This window comes from Tursiops truncatus, chromosome 8, assembly GCF_011762595.2.
Source record: "Tursiops truncatus isolate mTurTru1 chromosome 8, mTurTru1.mat.Y, whole genome shotgun sequence".
Taxonomy (NCBI): Eukaryota; Metazoa; Chordata; class Mammalia; order Artiodactyla; family Delphinidae; genus Tursiops; species Tursiops truncatus.
The window spans coordinates 100208854-100231887 of record NC_047041.1 but is presented as its reverse complement, the minus strand read 5'-3'; the positions used below and the strand labels follow the sequence as shown (position 1 = coordinate 100231887).

Sequence of the window (23034 nt, the reverse complement as noted above, 5' to 3'; positions counted from 1 at the left end):
ACAAAGAGCTCCGGGATGGGGAGGGGGCAGAATTCCCTCACATGAGAAGTCGGTTGAATGATTCTGATTCGCCAGCATTTGAAATGCTGTCTCCTTTCCCAAGGACTGGGAGGCCTTTCTTCACGCCTCCAAGGTAAGGCAGCTGCAGAAACCATGCCCTGGCTGTGTCCCCACCCACGGGGCTGAGGCCACAACATGCTGGCACCCATGAGAGAGACAGCTGTTAACCCTGCTCCTCTCTCCCCGGATCACTGCCCCACCAGAGCTCGAAGACCCAGTAGGGCTTGGGTCTCCATCCCGGCCGCCCTCTCCGCCTTCCGGCAGATGTGACCACCAAGCAGAAGCACAAGGAGGCTGGCCCCTCCAGTGTCCACAGGAAGCGCTCTGAGCGCTGGCTCCGGGCCCACTTCCTCCCTCTGCGCCTGGCTCCCCGGGCCAGGCACGGGCCTCGGAGAGGAGTGCACAGCTCCATCTGTCACACTCGAGGGGCCAGAGCCTCCCCCAGCTCATAACTTTCCTGCCTTGTCAGGCCTGACGTGAGTTACCCTTCCTTTGAGCCTTCGTCTTTCGTGAGTGGAGGGAAGAGGGGGCTGGAGTCCTTTTAAGAGACACAGAATATCCTGAGGAAACCAATAAGTAAAAGGGAGGAAAGAAACACCAACACTCTCGTCTGTTTGACTGCCACACAAGTGTTCTGGAATTTACCTTTACCCACATATGTCCAATGTCACAACGCCTGGCCTGGGACTCTCTCCAGCAGCAGAGCAGGTGCCCCTCAGGAGAAGGCTTTTGACCTCTACCCAGGGCTTTTGGAAAGTGGCACAAACACATGCATTCAGTCTCAGTTCCCACGTCTGGCTCCTCGCCCCAGACACCCTGAGGTTTTCTCAGCGCAAAGCTTCCTTCACAGAAAGAGGCATGAGGCGTCACAGCTACGTGCCCCCCAGGGTTTAGGCCCAACGCTGGGATGGTCTGAGCCCACGCTACCAACGGCACGCCAGCAGCAGGAAGCCGTCCCAGCAGCTGAACAAAGTGTCTTTTATTTGTGACATACAAATGCAACCAATGCAAAAAGAGATCACTTTTTCCCTTTGATTCCAGTGATAACAAGTTGCTAAAGAAAAAAAATATATATATATATATATGTGTATATATATATATATATATGTGTGTATATATATATATATATATATATATATATCTCAAGGAGTTTATCTTCAAAGTTTCCTCTAAAAAAAAAAACACACCAGGAAGGGTTAAAAAGAACCATACACATGTCATATACACATCTGACATCAATGAAAATAACCTGAAATAGGGTGGATACAACTAAAAAACAAATCTCAAAATTAATATTTTAACATGCCTCAAACAAACCAAAAAGCCTGGTACAAAAGGCCTGCTATGTTTCTTAAAACCAGGACCTTGGGGAAATGGAGACTGATGGCTGAGAACTGAGTGGGTTCAACACCAACAACAGGGTGACCTGCGGGTCTCAGACAGCGCCTCCCCACCCAGCCAGAGCCCCCAGCAGCCCTTGGGAAGTGGCACAGGCGGCTGGACAAGCAGGGCCCAACACCAAGTGCCCATCTACCAATGGGGCTCGGTGCCAGGTGTCCAATGAGGGGAGACACGCACACTTAACTCCCTTTATGTGGGATTTACGCCGGGGTCCCTTTTGGTCCCCTTGAGTGGGAGGTATCAGAAACCCATGATCTAAGACAATAAATATTTCATTCTCTGTCCTTTGACAGACAGCAGGGATCAGAGTTAAAGCTCTTCCTAAATGTGACTCTGTCGTTCCATGATTCTTGGAAGGAGCCCTCCAATGCCCTTCCAGCAATGAAAACTCCCCCCCTTGGGTAAAACCTCCCGGGAGTCAGCAGGGTAGGGGTAAGGGTGGGCTTATTCCAGTGTAAAGCTGCAAGGCCCTCTCCAAGGGAGTGCCACGTCCACTGCTGGCAGGTCGAGAGCAACAGAGCACTCGGCGGAGAGGCTGTGCGCACAGGCCCGGCACAGGCGGGAGGCCAGAACAGCTCCGGGGAGATGGGGGAGATGGCCGGCACAGGCAGCCTGAGTCAGGGCAGAGGGTGGGGCGTGAGCAGACCGAGGTCAGAAGGACTGACAGACCTCCTCCGGAACAACCTCGCAAAGGCAGAACCTTTGAGACGCTCCCTAAGGCAGAGCTCAAGGTTGTCCAAGGGGAGGCGGTAGGTGCTTCTTCCTGGCTAAGGATTTGGTCATTTTCTTCCCTGGAAGGGGGTAACGGTCTGGGGATGAGGGCAAGTCTGAGCTCTGACCTTGCGCCCTCTCTATCCCAGGAGGGGAGAGGAAGCTTCTCCCGCGCCCCGTCTGCCGCAGGTGACACCAGAGAGAAGAGCAGCGTCTGGCCAGGCTGGGGAGTGCAGGAAGGGGCTGCTGCTGGCTGGGGGCTCTCCAAAGGGGGCGGTGGCGGCGGGGGGTACCCACCTTCAGAGAGCTAACAGCACCAAGATATGAGAGGACACGGCACTAAATATGGCAGGAGCAAGGGGCCTTCTGGGGGAAGACAAGGGGCTCCCTGATGTTATTCCCCCTTGAGAGTAAGAACAGGGGTATCGAGTGGGGGGAGAGGCAGGGGCAGAAACAGTGGTGAGAGGTGACGGAGAAGAGCAGGCAGGGCTCCAGCTCTTTTCTGTGAGTAAAAATCTCGAGTCACTGCCATGAGATCAAGAGGTTAAGCTCAGGGTGCCGCCCGGTCCCAAAGCCCGGAGAAGCCACAGCCCCCACGGCAGGCCCCACTCACACCTGCTCCTGTCCTCCCGGCCCCGTGCTGACAGCAATGGGGAGGGGGGGCAGCCTTTCTCCCAGAGTCGGCTGGTCCCCTGGGACGACTCCACTCTAACTGGATCCGCGAAGGCACAGCCAGAAAGAGTTCCCTCGATTCCCTGTGTCATGGCACAAGAGACCATCCTGAGGTCTCCACTGGAGCATCCCATCCACGAAACAGGAGTCTCTCTGAAGACTCTCTCTACGCCCAGATCTTACACTGAGCCCATTCCTCTTTGGGAACCAGCCAGACCCTGACCCAGGGCTCCGGCACTTTCATGAAGGTGGGAATAAACACTCCCTTTGTCCAGCAGTGTGTGTGGCGGGGAGGGGGGCTTGTCGGGAATCCAGCTGTAGGGAAGTCGGAGAACCCACGCTCAGGGCCGAGCCGAGCGAGAAGGCAGCCACCGCGAGAGGACGCGCCTCGTGCCCCGGCCTCCGCCGGCTCTGCCGGCAGCATCCTCTCCTCTCTGCTCCCTCCGGCACCCTGCTCTTCTAGGAGAGAGCAGGAGGGGCGGCGCGGACCGCTCCTCCCCAGGGTTGGGGCTGAGGAGGCCACAGCTCTGAGGGCACCTGGCAAGCGGCTTGAAACCGGGGAGAGAACAGGCCTTGGAGAGAGCTTGGGAGTTCAGTGGCAACAGCCACCACAGTGCCCGCCCGAATGGGAGTGCTGGCTGTCCCCAAACTTGGTCCTCCGGCTCAGGATCTCATAGGAGCAGTCCTCCCCACAGCAACCGGACATGCTTGGGGAAGAGTCGTCGATTTCAAATCTGCAGATGGGCAGAAGGAAAGGGTTGGCTACGGGCAGCTGACTGCCTTCCTCCCCAGGAGTAAGGGCTTAGGAGCAGGGCAGGGGACCAAGCCACAGGCGCTCCCACACCATCTCCCCAGTTGCCAACCCCAAGGACCTCAGAACCGAGAGCTCAACGTCAGGACGAATGGGGCCAGGATGGGGGAAAAGACACTGGGGCAGGCAGCTGCTACCACCCAGAGGGTTCCACGTCGGGGCCCAGCTCCTTACTGCAGCGCTTCTCTGAAGAACTGGTAGGCACCATGATTGTGCTTAAATACCGTTAACATAACTTTCTTCATCTGTGTGCTGAGAAGAAAGCAGAGAGAACCTTCCAGAAAGAGAAACAGGTGCTAAATACCGCTTGCTCTCTCGTGTCTGCCTGCTGTCTCCCATTTGCTCCTAAGAAGTATTCCTGAGGCCCGACTCTAGCCTGTCTTGGGCACCCACAGCACTGGGTGCCGCCCTCTGTGACAGGGCTGATCAGGCCCCCACCTGACTGGCTTCTCCTCCAGGTCCTCTCTGCACCCCATTACTCAGGTGCGGAACAGGCACTCAGAGGTGCTTGCCTCCTTGAGCCCAGTGGACAAAATCTGGAATCATGGCCGGGCAGGGAGAAGCTTACTGAGAGGGTTCTAGACACCTTTCTTTCACAACAGTCCCGTGAGCCCTGTCCCCCACGGGGGATGCCTCAGAGGCAGCTCCCTCCAACTGAGCGGTGCACGGAGGGCCCTCACCTGTTGGCCACGAGCTGCAGGATCTGGATGAGGAACTTCCCCAGGCCTTTCCGCCGCACCTTGCTCTCCAGCTGCACTTCGTAGCTGGGGGAGGAAAGCAGAGTGAGTGTGGGGCGGCTGCGAGGCCTGCCACAGACCCAGACGGGCGTGCTGGATTTTGCCACTGGCTGGGGTGCCTCCTCCCCCCGCGCCCACCCCCAGGCCAGGGCCCCTACCAGTACAGGACTTCATCCCCGCACTCCACGTCAAACCGGAAGTGAGAAAAGGCTACGGGAACCGAACTGTTTTCCCAAGCGATGAGGTACCAGGCTCGGTCATCCGTCATTTCCTCGCGTTTCTCTCTGTCCTTCCAGCCCCACTCGCTCTGCTCATACCTGGGAGACGGGGGTGGGGGTGGGGGTGGGGGGCAGTGAGGACAGGGGCTCTGGAGAGGAGGGCCAGTCTCCCTGCCCGAGAGGGCGTGCTTACATGGTCTGCATATTGGTCTTGGTCAGGTCGAAGGCCCAATCCACGGTGGCCGGCTCCAGGCCAGACACTCGCTTACATTCAATGGAGACATTTAACCTGAGAAGAGGAAAAGGAGGCGTCTGGAGCCGGCTACAGGCCCGGCACCACCGGCTGCCCTGAGAGCCTGACAACGAGGCCCGCCTGGTCTCAGTTAATCTACAGAGAAAAGCCGAGCCCGGACGTGACTACAGAAGGTGCCTGTGAAGGAACGAGGCTGTTCAAGCCGAGATTAACAACTGTCATCACCAGCCCACCGCCCTGCCCACAAGCCCATTTCCTGTCTTCCCTGCACAGTCCTTATCAGACGCAGCACTTTGTAAACTCCGGTCCCTCTCTGCTAGCTCTTTGCTCTCTCCACCCTCTCTTCTGTAGTTTGTTATAAACCCCGGAGTCCTCTCTGTTCCCTCGATTCCTGCCCTTAGGCATTTTTCCTGTTGCTTTCATTTGGAATCCAGTCTTCACTGGGCTCCCAGGGGAACTCTTCCTTCTTATCTACCAACCCTGCCTGCAAAAGCAGCTGGAGGACCTCAGGCCCTTCAGGAAGACTATGGCCCACATCCCCCTGAGGAGTCCTGCCCGCTGCTTCCTCTGAGGACACAGTGGGTGCTCTCAGCTGATCAAACAGGGTAGATCGGGATTCACCCCGATGCTCTGTTTTCCTAAACTAACAAATGATGTAGGTGTTAAGGTATCGACCTATTTTTTTTGGCCGCATCGCGTGGCTTGCGGGATCCTAGCTCCCCGACCAGGGACCGAACCTGGGCCGCGGCAGTGAAAGCGCCAAGTCTCAACCACCGGACGGCCAGGGAGTTCCCTCAATCTGCTATTTAGGTCTAAATGAATTAAATAAATCACAATTAAACTCCCTGGCCAAATTGTGAAATCATATTCTCCAGGTAGTGCCACATTCTGAAAGGACTGACTCGACTCCTCAGAGGACATCACCACTGGAATCCACGGTCACCTCTGCTGTCTGGTATGTCATATGAGCTGCACATGTGTGTGGCCTTGTGAATTCAGAACTTCCTGGCTCTGAACAGCCTTCCTTTCTTTCCAAGTACTGACCATGTAGTGGTCAGAAACGCCCACACACAGCACTGCAACTGTCTTAGCTATAAATTTTCTCAAGGCTGGTTTGCAAGTATAAATTCTCCACTAATCTGAATTCCTTAAGTACATGAAAGTAGGATCACAGCCACACAATTCCAGGCACCAAGTGAGCCCAGAGTCAGCTGGCAACGCCTGCTTCAGAGCTGGTCCATATTTCTGGAAGTCAGTGCGAATGTGGGATAGGGAACACTGAGAGAGATCACAGCAAGGAATCTCTAAACTGTGTCAAAGGACTTCCCAGAGGATGAATGATGACAAAGCTTCTAGAGGAACCATAATGCATCTGATCTCAGACAGAAAGAATAAATTAATATGATACTATGAAATTCAGACACAGCTATGAAAGGCAAATGTAGTATTACCTACTATAGTCTTTCCTTCATAATTCATGCATTTACATTTGTCTTATGTTGTTCATTAAAATACTCACACCAGCTGCAACTTACAGAGCTGGATATAGTTTCTGTCCTCCTTAAAACAACCTTGCAAGTTTGGCATCATCGTTCCATTTAACAGATAAAAAATGAGGCTTGAAGAATATGTGGACTTAACCAAATATAGTTAATAAGAGGCACTGTTATGATTCAGACCCATAGCAATGATTCTGTAAAATCATAGCCCCCGTTTTCCCCTCGGCCAACAGCGTCTCGGGTAAGACAGATAATGCCACCTACTTTACAAACCAAAGGAACAGAAAGTGGAAGGGGGCTTTAGTCTAGATTCTGCAGTGAACTGGATTAGTAAAAAAAACAGTAGTGGTAACAACTAACACTGACCTAGCCTTTCGTATGCTCCAGGCAGTAACACTTTACAACTAATCCTCCTGACAACTCCATGAGGAAGGTACCCATTTCTGATTCGAAAACTGAGACACAGAGAAGTTAAGTAATTTGTCCAGGGTCACAAAGCCAGTAAGTGGCTTTTAACAATTATACTATAGACCCAGGGAAAGAACGCTGGACTGGGAATTAAAAGCTCACCCCGCGGCCAGGGAGAAGCTCCATAAGCTCGAACACCTCATTCAGCTTCTCGCAGCTTCGGTTTCCCTCTGCACAAAACGAGGGAGTCGGCCTAGATGATTTTTCAAGTTTGTTTCAGCTCTATGGTTCTTCGTCGGAGAGAATAACAAGTCCCACAGAGACATCAGTCTGAGATTAGGCAATCTTTGCTCATTTGCAGATTCCTTTGTCTCCCTAACTGGGGGATTTTATATCAACAGGGTACTAGCCATCTTTTCTGCTTTTTCATTAACGAAGAATGAAACAAGTTGGGTCTGAGGAGCCTACTCTGGAAAGGTGAATTCCTGAAGAGACTCAAGGAGACAAGTTAGGACTGCTGAACACTCACCCATTGCGATCATATTTCTTGAACACTGGGAAAGCCTCTAATGGGTCTCCAAGCTGTGGAGGGAAAGAAAAGGGAGTAGCACAAACACTCGCCCAGCAGAGTCACAGGCTCCACCCTGAAGTACCACGCTGTGTGGACCCAAGTGGAGGCTCAGCTCCCAGGGCCAGGAGCCGCCCTTATATACGGACCCTCCATCTGCCTTAGCTCTGAAATCACACGTAGGAGGGAGGCTCTGGGAAGGAGGCCCAACAGGGTTTTAGCTTCATTTGACAGGTAAGAAGAGACTTCACTGCCTAATTCTAATACCGGCCTCTGGGCATAAAACCTACTAGCACCCACCTGACCCAAGAGAGAAGACAGGTCCCTTGCTCCACTCACATAATTTTTTTAAAAAAATGATATATTTTCTTCTGATTTTAGTTTTGGCTACATGCTATAAGTTTTTCTTTTTTAATTTATTATTTTTGGCTGCATTGGGTCTTTGTTGCTGCATGCAGGCTTTCTCTATCTGTGGCGAGCCGGGGCCACTCTTCGTTGCGGTGTGTGGGCTTCTCATTGTGGTGGCTTCTCTTGTTGCGGAGTACGGGCTCTAGGGTGCACGGGCCTCAGTAGTTGCGGCTCGCGGGCTCTAGAGCGCAGGCTCAGTAGTTGTGGCGCATGGGCTTAGTTGCTCCGTGGCATGTGGGATCTTCCCGGACCAGGGCTCGAACCGTGCCCCCTGCACTGGCAGACGGATTCTTAACCACTGTGCCACTAGGGAAGCCCCACTCACATACTTTTGAGAGGCCCCCAACTAACCTCCCCTGGTCAAAACCAAAAATGAAAAATCATGTCCCTGCGCCACATCCTTGTAAGTGTGAATGTTTACTGAGTGGACTAAAAGAATAACAAAAACTGGGACATGAACCGGGGCAGGAAGGGTGACCAGAATCTCTCTGGTTCCACTGGAAAGCTGAGCCACTCCCAGTCAGGCCCACCAGGTGCTCAGAATCTCGGCTACTTCTCCCCCGACTGCAGCCCCTCGAAACCAGGCTGCTGCATCCCTGGCACAACCTGTAGTACCCCATGGGCAGGCAATAAATGTTTGAAGGAAAGAATGAGAAAACTATACCACATTTTACCAGGGAGGTTTCCTCCCCAAAATGCAAAACCCTGGGAAAAATTTCTGCAGACCCTCTTCTAGTGTTAAGGAAGGAGACCCACAGAGAGAAGACGCCACTTCCACTTCAATCCACACTTCCCGCCACTTCCACTTCAATCCACACTTCCCTGCACGCCTGGGCCAATCGCTGGCCCTCCTCGCAGCTCTCTGCCAGCCAGGCTAGTTTTCCCCAGCAGCAAGGAGGCAGCAGAGGTATGGATACGTAGTAACACAATTCTGCCACAGGGTGGCGCCAAAAGAAATCAAATTAAAAACCAAGTTGCAGTTCCAGGAGGAAGGGACTAGGAAGGAGGGGAGTCACCCTGTTGGCGGCGTCCACTTTGGCACAGACAGCATCCATGGCTGCTCGCTCCTCCAACCGCTTCTGTTTCTTCTCCTTTGCTTTGCTCGACTTCCTCTGCAACAGGGAAAAGCACAGTGGGCTGGAAGGCTGTGACCAACCAAAGACTTGACTTTGACTTTCCCTTTGGAGACCCTAAGGGTCAGCCCCCAATCCACAGCAGAAACTGCGGATCCTGGCTGCCGGATCCTGCTTGGTAGGGTAGGAAAGACCCAAGCGCGTCCCAGTCATGAGACCTCGGGAGCGTCACTGGACTTCTCAGCTTCCCTATCAGGAAGAGTACTGACCCTTGGGACCACTGGGTCACTGTGAGGACCCAGTGAGAGCACGTGACAACACCTGAAGCAGAGCCTGGGCCCCCAGCAGCTGCCTAATATTCACTCATTCATTCCTTCCTAAGGCAGGAAAAAGTAAGCTTAGAGACATTCAGGGCAGGTTTCAGGGAGGTGATGGCATCTGAGGTAGTGGCTGACAGCTGTCTCTAAGTATAAATTCATTCAGTAAGCCTTTTCAGTGTCTTCTGGCTTCAGAAAACAAAGATGTGGTCCGGGGGCAGCCTCTCTGGGCGCTGAGTCTCCTTCCTAAGCTAGGGCTGGGCACTGGGGCTTCAGGCGGTGGAGCTGTTCCCAGGAACGCTGCCCAGCCAAGGCCCGTGAGTGGCAGCCACACCGAGCACCTGGTAGCGACAGGGCAGAGTGAAGGGCCCCAAGGGGGTCACCTGGGGACAGAGGCCATACTGACACGTGGTCAGCAGAGCCAAGCTGCAGGACACATAGGCAGCAGAGGAGGAGCAAAGGGAGGCTGTCCTTACACAGAGAAGCAAACTGCAAACCGCCCATAACTCCAAACGGAGCAGACCCTGTTTGGAGGCTCACGTGAGGTTTTCTCAAATCTAAATGGACCCTCTTACCCTCTTGTAAAAACTGGGAAAAGAGCCAAGCTCCGGGGCCCAGCAGACCTTGTCCAAAGCCTCCTTTTGCCCTTTACTCCCTTCGGGTCTTAGGACAAGACACAACCATTCTTTGAGCCTCCTTCCCTCATCTGATGAGCAGGGCCCTTAATACCTCCTTTGAAGTATTAAGCCCATGAGGGTTCCTATGGCCTGTGCTCGATAAATGACACTTTTCATTCTCACTCCCAAGGAGGAGCAGAGCAACACAGGCATCCGGAGGTGCTGCCCACCCAGCCCAAGTCCTGAAGGTACCCCAAAGGCACTGGGGAGGTGGCTCTGCTTTTTACCAACCGCACTGCCTCTTCTGCCCCCAGCCCTCACTTCCCGGACCTCACCAGAGAGAGGTTTTGCCACGTCCGATCCCACAGTAGCCCTGACACTGATTGGCCCAGGAAACGGTGAGTTGAATACCCAGCTGCTGGATAAATTCTACCCTCGGTTCCTCAAGGAATGACACTGCTTAACTCCTATTTCAAGCACCCAGAAGGCAAGAGCTCAGACACTAGGAGCTCACAGGGATGTTTGGCTCTTCTAGGCATAGACTCGCCCAGCACCAGCTGTTTGCTATCTGCAGGCTGAGCACCGCGCAGAAAGCCAAGAGCTAGCGCCCATTTCTTACCTCCCTAGAGGGACAAACAGCAGAGAATAGACTGTCTTCACAACACCGGGATCTCGGGGCAGAACTAGCCCCTCTCTACCACAGAGAGGTTTTAGATCATCCACCTTTTTTCCTCTGGGAATCTGGGTTTCAAGACAACACTGAGAGATACACTCATCTTGCAAAACACTTTCACCAACATTATCTGGTTCAATTCTCCGGGCAGAAACCATCACCTCCCTTTACACAAGAAACTGAGGCTCAAAGGGCTGGCGCGACTTGTTCGAAGTTCCCCAGAGAGTAAGCGGCAGAGGGGAGACTCAACCCCAGGGCTGCGTGCAGATTCAGTGTTTGTCCCACCAGCCACTCTGCCTCCCTCCGGGAGAGCCTACACCAGCGTCCAAGGCCTCCTCAGCTCCACCAAGGTAAGGTCAAGACAAGACCTCAGGAGCCTCAAGGCAGCCACTTGGTGATTCACTTCTCATTACCCTCCTGGCTTGGTAACAGCTGACGTGACATGCCCGCACAGTGCCACCCCAGACCCTGCATCCACACTGAGGTAGGGGTAAGGGACATGGAAACTTGAGACGGAAGGTCGCCAGGGCTGTGCAAGGGGGCAGAAAGAATATGAGCTTCGGCACCAAACAGGCCAGGCCACTGTTCCTCCTGCCACCCCCCGTGTGTGAAAGGAACTCCACCTCCAGGAAAATGGGAACACAACTGCTGGCCTCACAGAACAGCCAAGGACAGGTCAGAAGCCAGCACACAATCCCAGTCGGTACCAGCTGCCTGCCTCCACCCTGCACGTTAGCTCTATGGCACAGAGCTGAGGGACCAGAGGTGCCGGAAGGAAAGAGCAACTCCCAGGACCCCGAAAGCACTGAAGTGTAGGTTCCCTCCATAGCATCTCATTTCTAAGCACAAGCAGCAGGGGGGCCAAGCCCGGGCCTCCAGGACATTCACGGGCTCATTCATGCAGGGGAACAGGTGAGCCAGGCAACTCTCAGTGACAGCTTGGGGCCGCCATGGCCAGGGACTGCGGATAATGAAAGAGCCCCTCAAGCGCTTCGCTGCCTGCACGCGGGGTATGAGGCAGGCTGCGGCAGGCGGGGCCAGACGGGCAGGGGCCCTCCCTCAAACCCAGCACCGCTAGAAAAAGTAGTCTCCTACTGTTCCAATTAGCTTTGTCCTGCCTTGTGGAGGTAAGACTACCCTGCAGGGACACAGGAAAATTCTCCTCATTAAAATGGGAAATAAGCACAGTGAACAGTAAAGCTCATTGTGGTTAAGTGTCTTTCCCAAGGGAGCTTTATATAATAAAGAGTGTGGGATTCTGAGTCAAGAAACCCACATTCGATTCTCAGCTCTTCCACTTAATAGCTGTGTGACTCCGAGCAAGTTATTTACTCTCTCCAACAAGGTACTCAGTTTCTCTGAACCTCAATTTCCACATCCATAAAATAGGGCTAACAATGCCTATACCTCACAGGACTGTTGTTAAGGACAAAATGATACAATGTACTAGATATAAAAATTCCTTACTGTAAGGATTTCTGTTTACAAGGACCTACTAATGATAAACACTCTGCTGGTGCTTTAATAGAGATGATTTATTTTAATCTTTGCAATAACTCAGCAAGGAATGACTGCCTGCTTCTTTGATGAGGAAACAGGCCCAGAGAGATTAGATAACTTTCAGGGTCACAGAGCCCGTGAACAGGATTCTCAAAGAGGTCTTCTGGCCACCCTCTCCCTCCACTCCCACCAGACTGTACACTCCATGAGGTAGAGGAAGGTCACATCTGCTTTATTTGCCGACGTATACCCAGTGCTCAGCAAACAGCAGGTACGCAGTTCATACCTGTTGAATGAGTCCTCCAAGATTCAAATCCAGGTCTGAACCCCAAAGTCCCTGCTCCTTCCACTACATCAGTCAAATGTGTATGACACTTATTATTACAAAGTGTGGTATAAATGTTGTTTTCACATGCAGCTGTCAAACTCCTCCCCTTGCTATTCCTATCAAGGTAGTATCTCTCTCTTCTTTTTTTTTTTTTTTTTTTTTGGCCACACCTCATGGCTTGTGGAATCTTAGTTCCCTGACCAGGGATTGAACCCGCACCATTGGCAGTGAGAGTGTGGAGTCCTAACCACTGGACCACCAGGGAATTCCCTCAAAGGAGTATCTCTTTGACTGCTAGTCATAATAGTAGTTCCATGACTGCTAGGGGTCACACATAGACATTAAAAAACAAAAAACGCCCAGATGGGGGCAGGAGGCACCTTCCACAAAAAGGATTTGGCAACCCTTAGGTTTTCAGTATCAATGCCTCCACCCCACAAAGAATCCAGAATCCAGGAAAAAACCCCTCAGTTTTTGGCAAAGGGAGACAGAGCTCTAAATTCTAATTCCTAAAACACGTGTGGCAGCAAGGGTGAAAGAACTGTGGACAGTGCTCCAGCCGATGCCGCTCTCTCAGCCTGTGGTCAGGCTGTCAGATGGAGCAGGGCCCTCTTCTGGAGGGGAATCATTAGGAACCATGACGCTCCTGACACCGAGGTGGGGAGTCCACAGCCCCCACCCATAAGGAACGAGCATGATGAGAGGGTTCCAGCTCTGCTTCAGGGAGGAAAATTCAATTTCACTTTTGCAGAGACTAGGTAGGGGCTGTTCTGAGAAACACATCTGTGGAGCATGAGTACTAAGATCAGGGCCCTTAAGGAAGCAGCGAGGACCGCAGGATCTCCGAGGCCTGCTATTTCAACTCAACCAACGAGGAAGTGTTGAACGAGAACGGCATGTTATGCTTCTTGTTTTCTGCTCAGTCTGGAGTGGCTGATGCTGGGTAGACGTTTACCAAGTAATACCAGGGACTCAATATTTTATTTAGTTTCAACAAGACCTGGGGTCTGGGACCTTTCACCAAAATCTAGGTTAAATATGCCTAAGGTTTCCAGACTTGATTTTCTATACATGAAGTACACAGTATCCAAAAGTCCTTGTTGAAACATGATGAATGCGTTTGACATGGATTTTACATAAAGTGCTTCGACATGGATAAGACAACTATTTTTGTCTAACAAGTTGATTTATTCAGTAAATAACTATTTGAGTGGAGAGGAAACAAATCTAGATTAATAATAGTAGGGACAAACCCAATGAGTTAAAAATAGCACAAATCTATTTTAGATGACTAAAGGCTGAGAGTACAGGCAAAAATAACAGCCACTATTTAAGAAGCACCTAGGTAGCTATTTACATCCACTATCTGATTTTATCCTCACATCTGTCCTAAAGGGGAGGTATCATCATTCTCATTACATCGATGAGGAAATTAAAATCCACAAAGGCCAGGTCACTGGCACAATATCATGCCGCTAGCCAGGGAAGGTGGGGCTGGAACTGAGGTCTCTCTGGCTCCAAAGTCAGGACTCCCTAAAGGTGGTGGAAATTTCATGTAAAAACTAAGATACGTGGTACCAGGGAGGGCCAGTTACATTTTTAGGAGAGTGACTTGTGCTACTCTAATTGGGACTTAGGAAGGTGATCTCACAGAAACATGAGAATAACTTCTGCTCAACCCTCTATCAGCACATGCCAGGAAGGGCATAAAACGCACCTCCAGGCTGCCTTGTGCAAAACAGGTGGTCACTATCCATCCGGGGCTGGGGCCATCACCAGTACTCCTCCATCGTCTCCCTGCTCACCTTCTGCACAGCTTCCCCACCCAAAGCCACCTGAAGTAGGAAGGCTACTAACAACCCAAGTAATAAGACCCACTTCGGTGCATCTGGGAGGCCTTGAAGGCAGGCCTCTGTCGAAAAGGAAGAGAATGTTTTTGGAGCAGGAGGAACCTGGTGGAAAGGTTTCGAAAGAGACTGGGGAAACCAGCTTCGCTGAGAAGCCGAGTAGCGGGAAGCGGGCGGCCGGGGATTCGAGAGCCCTGAGTCGGGCTTTGGCGCCCAGTCACTGCCCGTGTGACCTTGGCTGGGTGCCTTCTTTTCTCTGGGCCTCGGTTCCCTCTAACCCAGTGTAGGCCTAGGATATGGGAAGCCGCGAAGCCGGTGACAGCGGGGTGATGGGTGACCCCTGGGGGCGGGGGGGATACCCAGGGACCGCGCGGGGGTAGAGGGGAGGCCAAGAAGATAACACGTCCTAGAGGAAGGCAAGGGCGGGCACGACGCGAGAGGCTGGGGGCACCGGAGGGGGTGGGGCCCGGAGACGGGGCTCCCCAGGAGATTCCCGGGCTGGACCAGGCGTCGGGACACTAGACTGGGGGAGTCGAGTCATCTGGGGGCTGGGGGTCACGTGAGGCCGGAGGGGTTCGGGGTCACGTGAGAGGGGGTTCAAGGAACAATGGGGGCGCAGGGGACGGGGTAAGCGGGGAGCCCTCCCGGCCCTCGCGTCTCCTCTCCCTCCCTCACTCACCCCCATGGCGGCAACGGCAGCGGTGGCCCTCAGCTCCTCCTTCCCACACTTGCCAGCAGGGAGGCGGCAACGGCGGCAACGGCTGCGGCAGCGACACCAGAGCGGCGGCGGTCCCCGCACGGCGCATGCGCCTCGCGGGCACCCCCCTCGAGCCCTGGCGGGCACCGCGCCGGCGCAGAGCCCGAGGAGGGGACGGCGCGCGGGGGAGGGAAGGCGCGCAGGTGGAGAGCCGAGGAGGCGGGCGGAGGGTCTCGCACCCGAAAGAGGCGGGAGGCGAGGAGCAGCGTCGCTCTAGGAATGACGTAGCCCGGGCCCGCCCCCTCCTCGGTTGGCTGTGTCTGTAGCTATGGCAACGGCCGCGCCGCCCCGAGAGAAGTGCGCCGTTGGGCAGCTGGGTGGGTGGCAGCGTCGCCTCTGCGCTCTGTTCCGCTTCTCCCCCGCCCGCCTGGGTCAGCCTGCGCAGCAGCCACCTTCCCAGACAACCAAACGCGTCACGACCTCTTAAATACCAGTCCCTCCTACAACCCTCTGGCACAGGGGAAGTCTTCGGAAAATTCCCACCTTCTAGATAGTGAACTCTTGAAATTCCTTTTCTAACCAGAGTCATTCATCCTTCTTCTAACCATTCATTCACCCTCCATTCATTCGCTCTCTCAAACACTGACTAGCACTTACACCTACGCTGTGCAGAGCCCAGGGGGCACAGAAAGGAGCAACATGCCATCCCAGTCCAAAACTTACTGTTTAGAGGTGAGACAGGCATGTAACAACTGTTTACTGGGGAGTGGAAGGTGCTGTGAAAATGAGACATTAGGCGTTCTGAACAATATTAACTTCAATCTATCCCAGCAGACCACTGTAACCCCCACTTGACCCGCCTCAGAATCACCTGGGGAGCCTGTGCACTTTGCACACCACGGGACCTACCCTAGAATCTCCAGGGGTGGAGCCAGAGTCTTCTCTGCTAGGACTTCCCAGATAGGGTCGTACTCATGAAAATCAGAAAACCGCTGCCCAAGACAAGCTTCACAGGCTTTGTCAGGTTTTGCTCATTATCCCATCATCAGTCTCAGCACAGGGGTGGCCCCCAAACAGCCACTCAAGCAACATCGGCAGTAACCATATGCTAGGCGCTGCTGCAGGCAGCAAAGAAAATACCAAACAGAAAAGGCACTGCCGTCATAGAACTTGTATTCTAGAAGGAAGAGGCAGATAATAAACTAAATGAATGAACCGGTAAAATACGTAACACGTTAGATGATATAAGTTCTATGGAGGAAATAAAGCAGGGAAGGCGGATGGGGAAAGTCAGGTTTATAGTTTTAAACTAAGATGTTCAGGGAAGGCAAACAAAAGGTGACATTTGAGTCAAGATCTGAAGGAGGTGAGGATATCTGGGGGAACGGCATTGCAGGCTGGGGGTACAGCTAGTGCAATACTCCCCAGCAGGTGCATGACTGGAATGTTTGAAGAACTACACTGTAGCACAATGTGGCTGGAGCAGAGTGGGCCCGTGGGAGAAGAGTGGGAGGTGAAATCAGACAAGTAAGGAGAGAATCATTTAGGGCTTGTATGTTTTAAAAGACTTTGGGGCTTCCCTGGTGGCGCAGTGGTTGAGAGTCCGCCTGCCGATGCAGCGGACGCGGGTTCACGCCCTGGTCCAGGAAGATCCCACATGCCGCGGAGCGGCTGGGCCCGTGAGCCACGGCTGCTGAGCCTGCGCGTCCGGAGCCTGTGCTCCGCAATGGGAGAGGCCACAACAGTGAGAGGCCCGCCTACCGCAAAAAAAAAAAAAAAAAATCTGCCTGCCAATGCAGGGGACACGGGTTCAAGCCCTGGTCGGGGAAGATCCCACATGCCACAGAGCAACTAAGCCCGCGTGCCACAAATACTGAAGCCCACACGCCACAACTACTGAAGCCCGCATGCCTAGAGCCCGTGCTCGGCAACAAGAGAAGCCACCGCAATGAGAAGCCTGAGCACTGCAACGAAGAACGAACACAGCCAAAATAAATAAATAAATTTATGAAAAAAAAAATACTTTGGCCGAGACTAGAGCAAGTTGGGATGCCATTAGAGAGTTTGGAAGGATTATTAGGAATGGCTTATGTGCTCATAGGACCCCCTGGCTGCTGGGTTGAGAAAAGAGTGTAGGGGCCAAGGTCAAAGGAGAGGCAGTGCAGAGGCCACCGCTATAATCCAGGCGAGAGGGTTGGTGCTTGCAGCAGCTGGATGGCAGCGGAGGCGGGAGAAAAGTTCAGGATGTGGATGCGCGTTAAAGGTAGAGCCAACAGGATGTGCCTGTGGACTGGATGTGGGGTGTGAGGGAAAGAGAAGAGTCAAGATAACTTCAAGGTATCTTGTGCTACTGGAAAAATGGAGTGACTTCAACTGAGATGTGAACAGCTTTGGAAGGAGCAAGGTGGGTGGGGGAGGGGAAGATCAGGACTTCAGTGCTGGCCACGTCAGGTATGAGACTTTTTTTTTTTTTTGGCCACACCGAGCAGCATGAGGGATCTCAGTTCCCCGACCGGGGATCAAACCCATGCCCCCTGCAGTGGAAGTGCGAAGTCTTAACCCCTGGACCACCAGGCAAGTCCCTTGAGATGTCTCTTTAGATATTCACATGGAGATGTGGAGTAATCAGAGTCTGGAACTCAGTGGAGAGATTCAGGCTGGAGTTACAAATTTCAGCGCAATCAGGTCTGGATGGTATTTAAAGCTGGATGAGACTGGGTGAGACCGTGGAGGGAATGTAGGTAGACTAGAATGAATGACTCTTTGGCCTACATCCCATTCCTGGGTCAGAAAATCTGGTTGCTAGCACGCTGGGGGCCAGAAGAGGGAGCTAAGGGTGGGAGGAGGGTGGCCAAGGTAGAAAGAGGGGGCTTCTGAGCTTGCCCTTGAAGGAGGAGGAGAAGGAGAAGAAGGCAAGCAGATCCCAGGGGAGGAAACGGTATTTGCCAGCCAAGGAAGCATGAAGGGGTGGGGCAAGGGGATTCACAGAGGGAGGAGGGGCAAAGTGCAATTCCCCACCCTATTTTGGCTTCTCTTGTCTCCTCACCCACACTGAACTTCATGGTCAGCTGTTTCAGGGAACAGATGCCCGCCACTGTGATGCCCTGTGCCCTGTCTTTTCTGCCACTCCTCACTCCTGGGTCCATCCTCCCCAGGCTGCAGGAATTTGCTGGACACCAGACAAGGCCCGGGAGGTGAGCCCAGTAGGCCCTTGGGGGGGGTGACATCACCTAGGCCCCCGAGAGACCTGAGAAGGCCCAGTGCCCTATTCCTGCCCCACAGCAGTGTCCTTCTCCCTGGGGGCTGCCCCCAGTTCTGGGCTCACTCCTGCTCAGGGCTTCCTTGGTCTCATGGGGTGGAGGACTGAGCCTGCTTTGGAGTCAGACCGGCCGGCCTGTGTTTAAATGTCCTTTGTGCTACTTCCATCCTCTGTGACTTTAGTCAAGGTGCCTCGAGTTTCCTTATTTATAAAGCGAGACCACCAACAGCAGTCATCTTCATCAGTGGCATCATCTTCCAGGAGAGGTGGTGAGAATTCATGAGATTAAATGAGATGAGGGAATTCCCCGGTGGTCCAGTGGTTAAGACTCCGTGCTCCCAATGCAGGTAGCCCAGGTTCGACCCATGGTCAGGAAACTAGATCCCACACGCATGCCGCAACTAAGAGCCTGCATGCTGCAACTAAAGATTTCCGCATGCTGCAGCGAAGATCCCATGTGCGCAACTAAGACCCGGCACAGCCAAATAAATAAATATTTTAACATAAATAAATAAATGAGATGATGTTGCAAGGCACCTGGCATGGCCTGGGGCAGGAAAGGAACCCCCTCCCTGGGACAAAAGTACATCTCCCCACCCCTACACATACCCCACCCCATCCCCTTCACCACCCTCCCTCCCTTCGCTGCCAAACCTGTGCCCCTAGTGACCAGGCTGTTGTCTAGGCCGGACTCATTAGCTAGGCCCTCCAGCTCCTGTGCATGCAGGGAACCCAGGCGACCTTCTCCACCCTCCTCTGACCTCTCAGGATGGGGACACTGTCTCCCCTCTCTCCCAGGCCCTGCACCCCTCCCACCTCCTTCCTGGATTCCCCTTCCTTCCAAGACAGCCGCTCCCCCAAACACCATGCTTCGCCTTCCTCAGTCCACAGCTCTCAACCGCTCCCGACTATTTGTTCACTCACACGCTCAGCGGAGGCCTGGGGGCTGCCTGCCACTGTAGTCTTCTGTGCTGGGGAACAGCCTTGGGAGATAGCCCTGCCCAGCAGGTGGCCTGTCAGGGCACTCACAGCACAGTGGGGGATGGATGGGCAGACTGTGATCAGCTGGCCAAGGAGAGTCCTTCCATTTCAAAACGAAGAAAAGACAAAAAGACCAGAAAAGAATCTGAATGCACTCCACCCTCCCCTCCCTGCCACCTGCAGAGCTGCTGAGACTCCTCCCCTCAGGGTCCTTCCCTTCAGTCACCCCGCCCTCCCCCAGCCTTCCTCGACCCTGCTCTCCCGGCTCTCCACCTCGCTCCACCCAAAAACCTTTGGAGAAAGCGGCCTTCCCTGTCTCTACCTCCTCCTCGCTTCTGACGCTGCCTGCTCTCAAGCCGCTGCAGCCTCGCTTCTGTTCCCAGCGCCCCACGGAAGCCTCTCCCGAGGCCTCCAGCAGCCTTGCTACCTGCAAGGGACACGTCTCAGTCCTGATCCTTCAGGGCCTCCCTGCCACATCTGGCCTGTTCTTCTCTCCCCCTTCCTTGAAACGCTCTTTTTCTTTGGCACTTGTGACCCCATACGTTGCCTTTTTTCTAAAATGCGCATCTGGTGGGCCAGTTAAAGCCCTCGGAGGCTGCGGGCTCTGTTCAGGGTTAGGGACTGCATGTTCGGTGTTGCCCGCTTGGCAAGGGCCCCATCTCCCCACCTTTGGAAACTCTTTTTCCTCCTCACCCCTGGGGTCCCAGCTTAGATGCAGGAAGCCTCCTCTTACTCCTCTCACTCCTGCTGGCCCGGGCACACTCCCTGGGTCTCCTGATGCCTTATTGTCCCCCTGCCATCTCCCCCACAAGACTGTAGGCTTCCTTCAGTTGAAGGCTGTGCTCCTCTCCCCCGCTGCTGTTAGCGTTGCTAGATACAATACACAATACGGGGGCAAACTGAAACCCACTCTGCATCTGAAATTCAGATTTCACTGGGTGTTCGTGTTTTTGTGTGCTAAATCTGGCAACCTGAACTTCTGAACTCCCAGGACCCAGCTCAGTGCCTGATATAGAGCAGGTGCTCAGGAAATGTTCATTGAAGGAATAACGGTGCAATGGTGGTACCAGGCACCGGTGCTGTGGGGCAAAAAGGAGAGGTAGCAGGCTCCCTAGAGGAGGTGACACCCGAGCCAAAGCAGGTGGAGATACTAGGTCATGGCATCAACCAGCCCCCCCCATGGGGATGCCTCCTGTAGTGGGTTGAATAGTGTCCCCAAGTCCAACCCCTGGTACCTGTGAATGTGACCTTATTTGGAAATAGGACCTTTTCAGATGTAATTAAGTTAAAGATCTCAGGATGAAATCATCCTGGATTCAGGGTTGGCTTCTAAATCCAAGGACCAGCGTTCTTGTAACAGAAAACAGAGGAAGACGTGAGACGCACATCCAGGGGGAAGATGGCCATATGAAGACAGAAGCAGAGATTGGAGGGAAGTGGCTGCAAGCCAAGGAATGCCAAGGGTTTCTGGGAGTCATCAGAAGCTAGAAGAGAGGCAGGGAACGGAAGCTGTCTCAGAGCCTCTGAAAGGAACCAACCCAGCCAATACCTTGATTTGGACTTTTGGCCCAAATTAATTGTTGTTGTTTTAAGCCATTCAGTTTGTGGTAACTTGTTATGGCAGCCCTGGGACACTAATACACTCCCAAGGCTCCATCTGTCCCAAGATCAATGCGTAAGACTCTTCCTTCATGACCCTTTGCCCCGTAATCCCTTCTGGTACCAGATCTCTTATCCAGCCTGCGGTAGCCAGCCACCCAGATGGCCCCGGTGACTTTCTGGTATTCATGCCCTTACATAGTCCCCTCCAACACTGAGTAGGGCTGACGTATGTGACAATAAGATACTTCTGAAGTGACAGGGTGTGATTCCCAAGGTCAGGTTATCAACACTTAAGACCAAGCTTCTGCCTTGGTCTCTTGCATGGCTCCCTCTGGGGAAAGCCAGCCGCTGTGCTGTAAGCAGCAGCGTGGAGGTGAGGAACTGCGGCTTCTCACCAACAGCCGGTCTCCACTTGCTGGCCAAGTGAGTGAGCCACCTTAGAAGATGATTGTCCCGCACTAGTCAAACCTTCAGAGGACTGAAGCCCAGCCAACGTCGTGGTCGCAACCCCACAGGAGACCCCGAGTCACAACCACCCAGTGAAGTCGTTCCTGAGATTCTGACTCCCAGAAGCTTTGGGTCCTTTGTTACACAGCACAGTTGTGGCATAACTAATACAAGGCAGTTAAACGTCATACATGTTACTCTCAACGTCAAGGTCCACAGGCCCCACCCTTGGCATTAGAAGGCAACAACTGGTGGCTGGATTTAACAGTGACAGCTGGCCTCGTCAGCCTCGGGGCTGGTTAGGAGGCCAGGTGGTCATCTAGTCTATCCCTCCTGGACAGCCAAGGATGCCAAGGCCAGAGACGGGCCCAAAGGTGGGAAGGGGGTGAGATGGCCTGACCTGGAGGCCCACGGCCTCTTCAGGTCTTGGTCCAGGTAAGCCGTGCCCAATCTGAACACACACAGCCCTGAGCCCAGAGGCTGTTTCCCCATGTAGTAGTTTTGCAGGGCTGCTGTAACAAGGCACCCCAGGCTGGGTGGCTTAAACAACAGAAGTTAATTGTCTCACAGTTCTGGAGGCCAGAAGTCCAAAATCAAGGTGTTGGCAAGGTTGGTTCCTTCTGAGGGCTGTGTGAGAAGGAGCTGTCCCAGGCCTCTCTCCCTGGCTTGTAAATGGCTGTCCTCATGATCACGTGCTGTTCCCCGTACACGGCTATCTGTTCCAAATTTCCCATCGTTATAAGGACACCAGTCAAACTGGACGAGGGCCCACCTATTGACCTCACTTCGATTATCTCTGTAAAGATCCTATCTCCAGGGCTTCCCTGGTGGCGCAGTGGTTGAGAGCCCGCCTGCCGATGCAGGGGACGCGGGTTCGTGCCCCGGTCCGGGAAGATCCCACATGCCGCGGAGCGGCTGGGCCCGTGAGCCATGGCCTCTGAGCCTGTGCATCCGGAGCCTGTGCTCCACAACGGGAGAGGCCACAACAGTGAGAGGCCCGCGTACTGAAAAAAAAAAAAAAGATCCTATCTCCAAATAAAGTCGTATTCCGAGGTACTGGGGGCTGGGCCTTCAACATATGAATTTGGGGGAGGACACAAGTTAACCTATAACACGCTGGGGTCCCCTCTTTAGGGTCACAGTCATTCCATAATTTGTTGTTTCCTGGACTCTCTCCTTCTCTCTGCCTCTCTGCCGCTCATTCTGTGCCCATGACAGACATTGCTAATCTCTCCTGGCATCCGTTCTGCTGAAGCAAGGTGCAGACTCAGCGTCCTCATCAGCAGTCTCTAGGCAACCTGTCCACAATATCAGCCGGTTAAGATGCTGTGGAGGAGAGGGAGGAGTCAGAGGAGACGATGGACAATAAACCCTTGTTGAACGAATGATTGCATACATCTAACCTGCAAAATCCATCCACTTGTCTGTCTGTTCCAGGTTATCTGTCTCTGCACTGGACCACTGGGTCCAGTGAGCCTGCTTTCCACCAGGAACTGCAGCCCTCTCTGCTGGTTTTCATCCTTGGAAATGTGGGCACCTGGAGGCCGTGACTTCAGGGCTATAACCCAAGTCTGCCAGGGAAGAGAACCCCCCCTACCTGCTTCTTCTGTTTGTAGTTCAGCCAACAAATATCTCTGAAAACTCTAGTGCACAGAGGGTGCCAGGGGGATGGGGAGGGCAGCAGAGGGCAGGGTTGCCTGTCTACCCAACAGCCATGTTTCCTTCTTCCTTGCTGACAGAGCCCCAGCTGCTCAGGTGATGGGTGGAGATCCCTGGGTGTCATGGCAGGGGATTGGCTTAAGGGGCACAGGCCTGATCAAGAATTCCTGAAAAAGGTTTTTCTCTTTGATGAAAGAGACATGCCAAGGAGAAAGCCCCTGCTCTATGTCCCTTCCCTCATACTCTGGAAATTGTCCTCCAAGGGTGAGATGCTTGGAGCAGCTGCAG

The 23034-nt window shown here is 53.4% G+C and overlaps 1 protein-coding gene across 2 annotated transcripts; it reads right to left on the bottom strand.

The window, feature by feature from the left end:
- Window positions 1-1024: 1024 nt before the first annotated feature.
- On the bottom strand, window positions 1025-15030 carry NAA40 (N-alpha-acetyltransferase 40, NatD catalytic subunit). Of its 2 annotated transcripts, XM_019932629.3 has the most exons (8): window positions 14781-15030; window positions 8763-8858; window positions 7300-7352; window positions 4804-4899; window positions 4551-4709; window positions 4336-4419; window positions 3830-3907; window positions 1025-3578 (listed from the first exon to the last, which is right to left on the bottom strand). In XM_019932629.3, the coding sequence occupies exons 1-8, from the start codon at window positions 14784-14786 to the stop codon at window positions 3437-3439; spliced, it is 714 nt and encodes a 237-aa protein (XP_019788188.1). In that variant the 5' UTR covers window positions 14787-15030; the 3' UTR covers window positions 1025-3436. The 2 variants fall into 2 exon arrangements, with proteins under 2 accessions (XP_019788188.1, XP_033716794.1); XM_033860903.2 differs by lacking the exons at window positions 7300-7352; window positions 8763-8858; window positions 14781-15030 and adding an exon at window positions 6933-7060.
- Between the last annotated feature and the right edge of the window lie 8004 nt (window positions 15031-23034).

Coding starts and splice junctions, on each gene's coding strand:
- NAA40 (XM_019932629.3), bottom strand. Junction 7,353..8,762: donor AAGTGGACGCCGCCAACAGG/GTGACTCCCCTC, acceptor TTCCCTCCACAG/CTTGGAGACCCATTAGAGGC. Junction 3,908..4,335: donor CTGCAGCTCGTGGCCAACAG/GTGAGGGCCCTC, acceptor CTTTCTTCTCAG/CACACAGATGAAGAAAGTTA.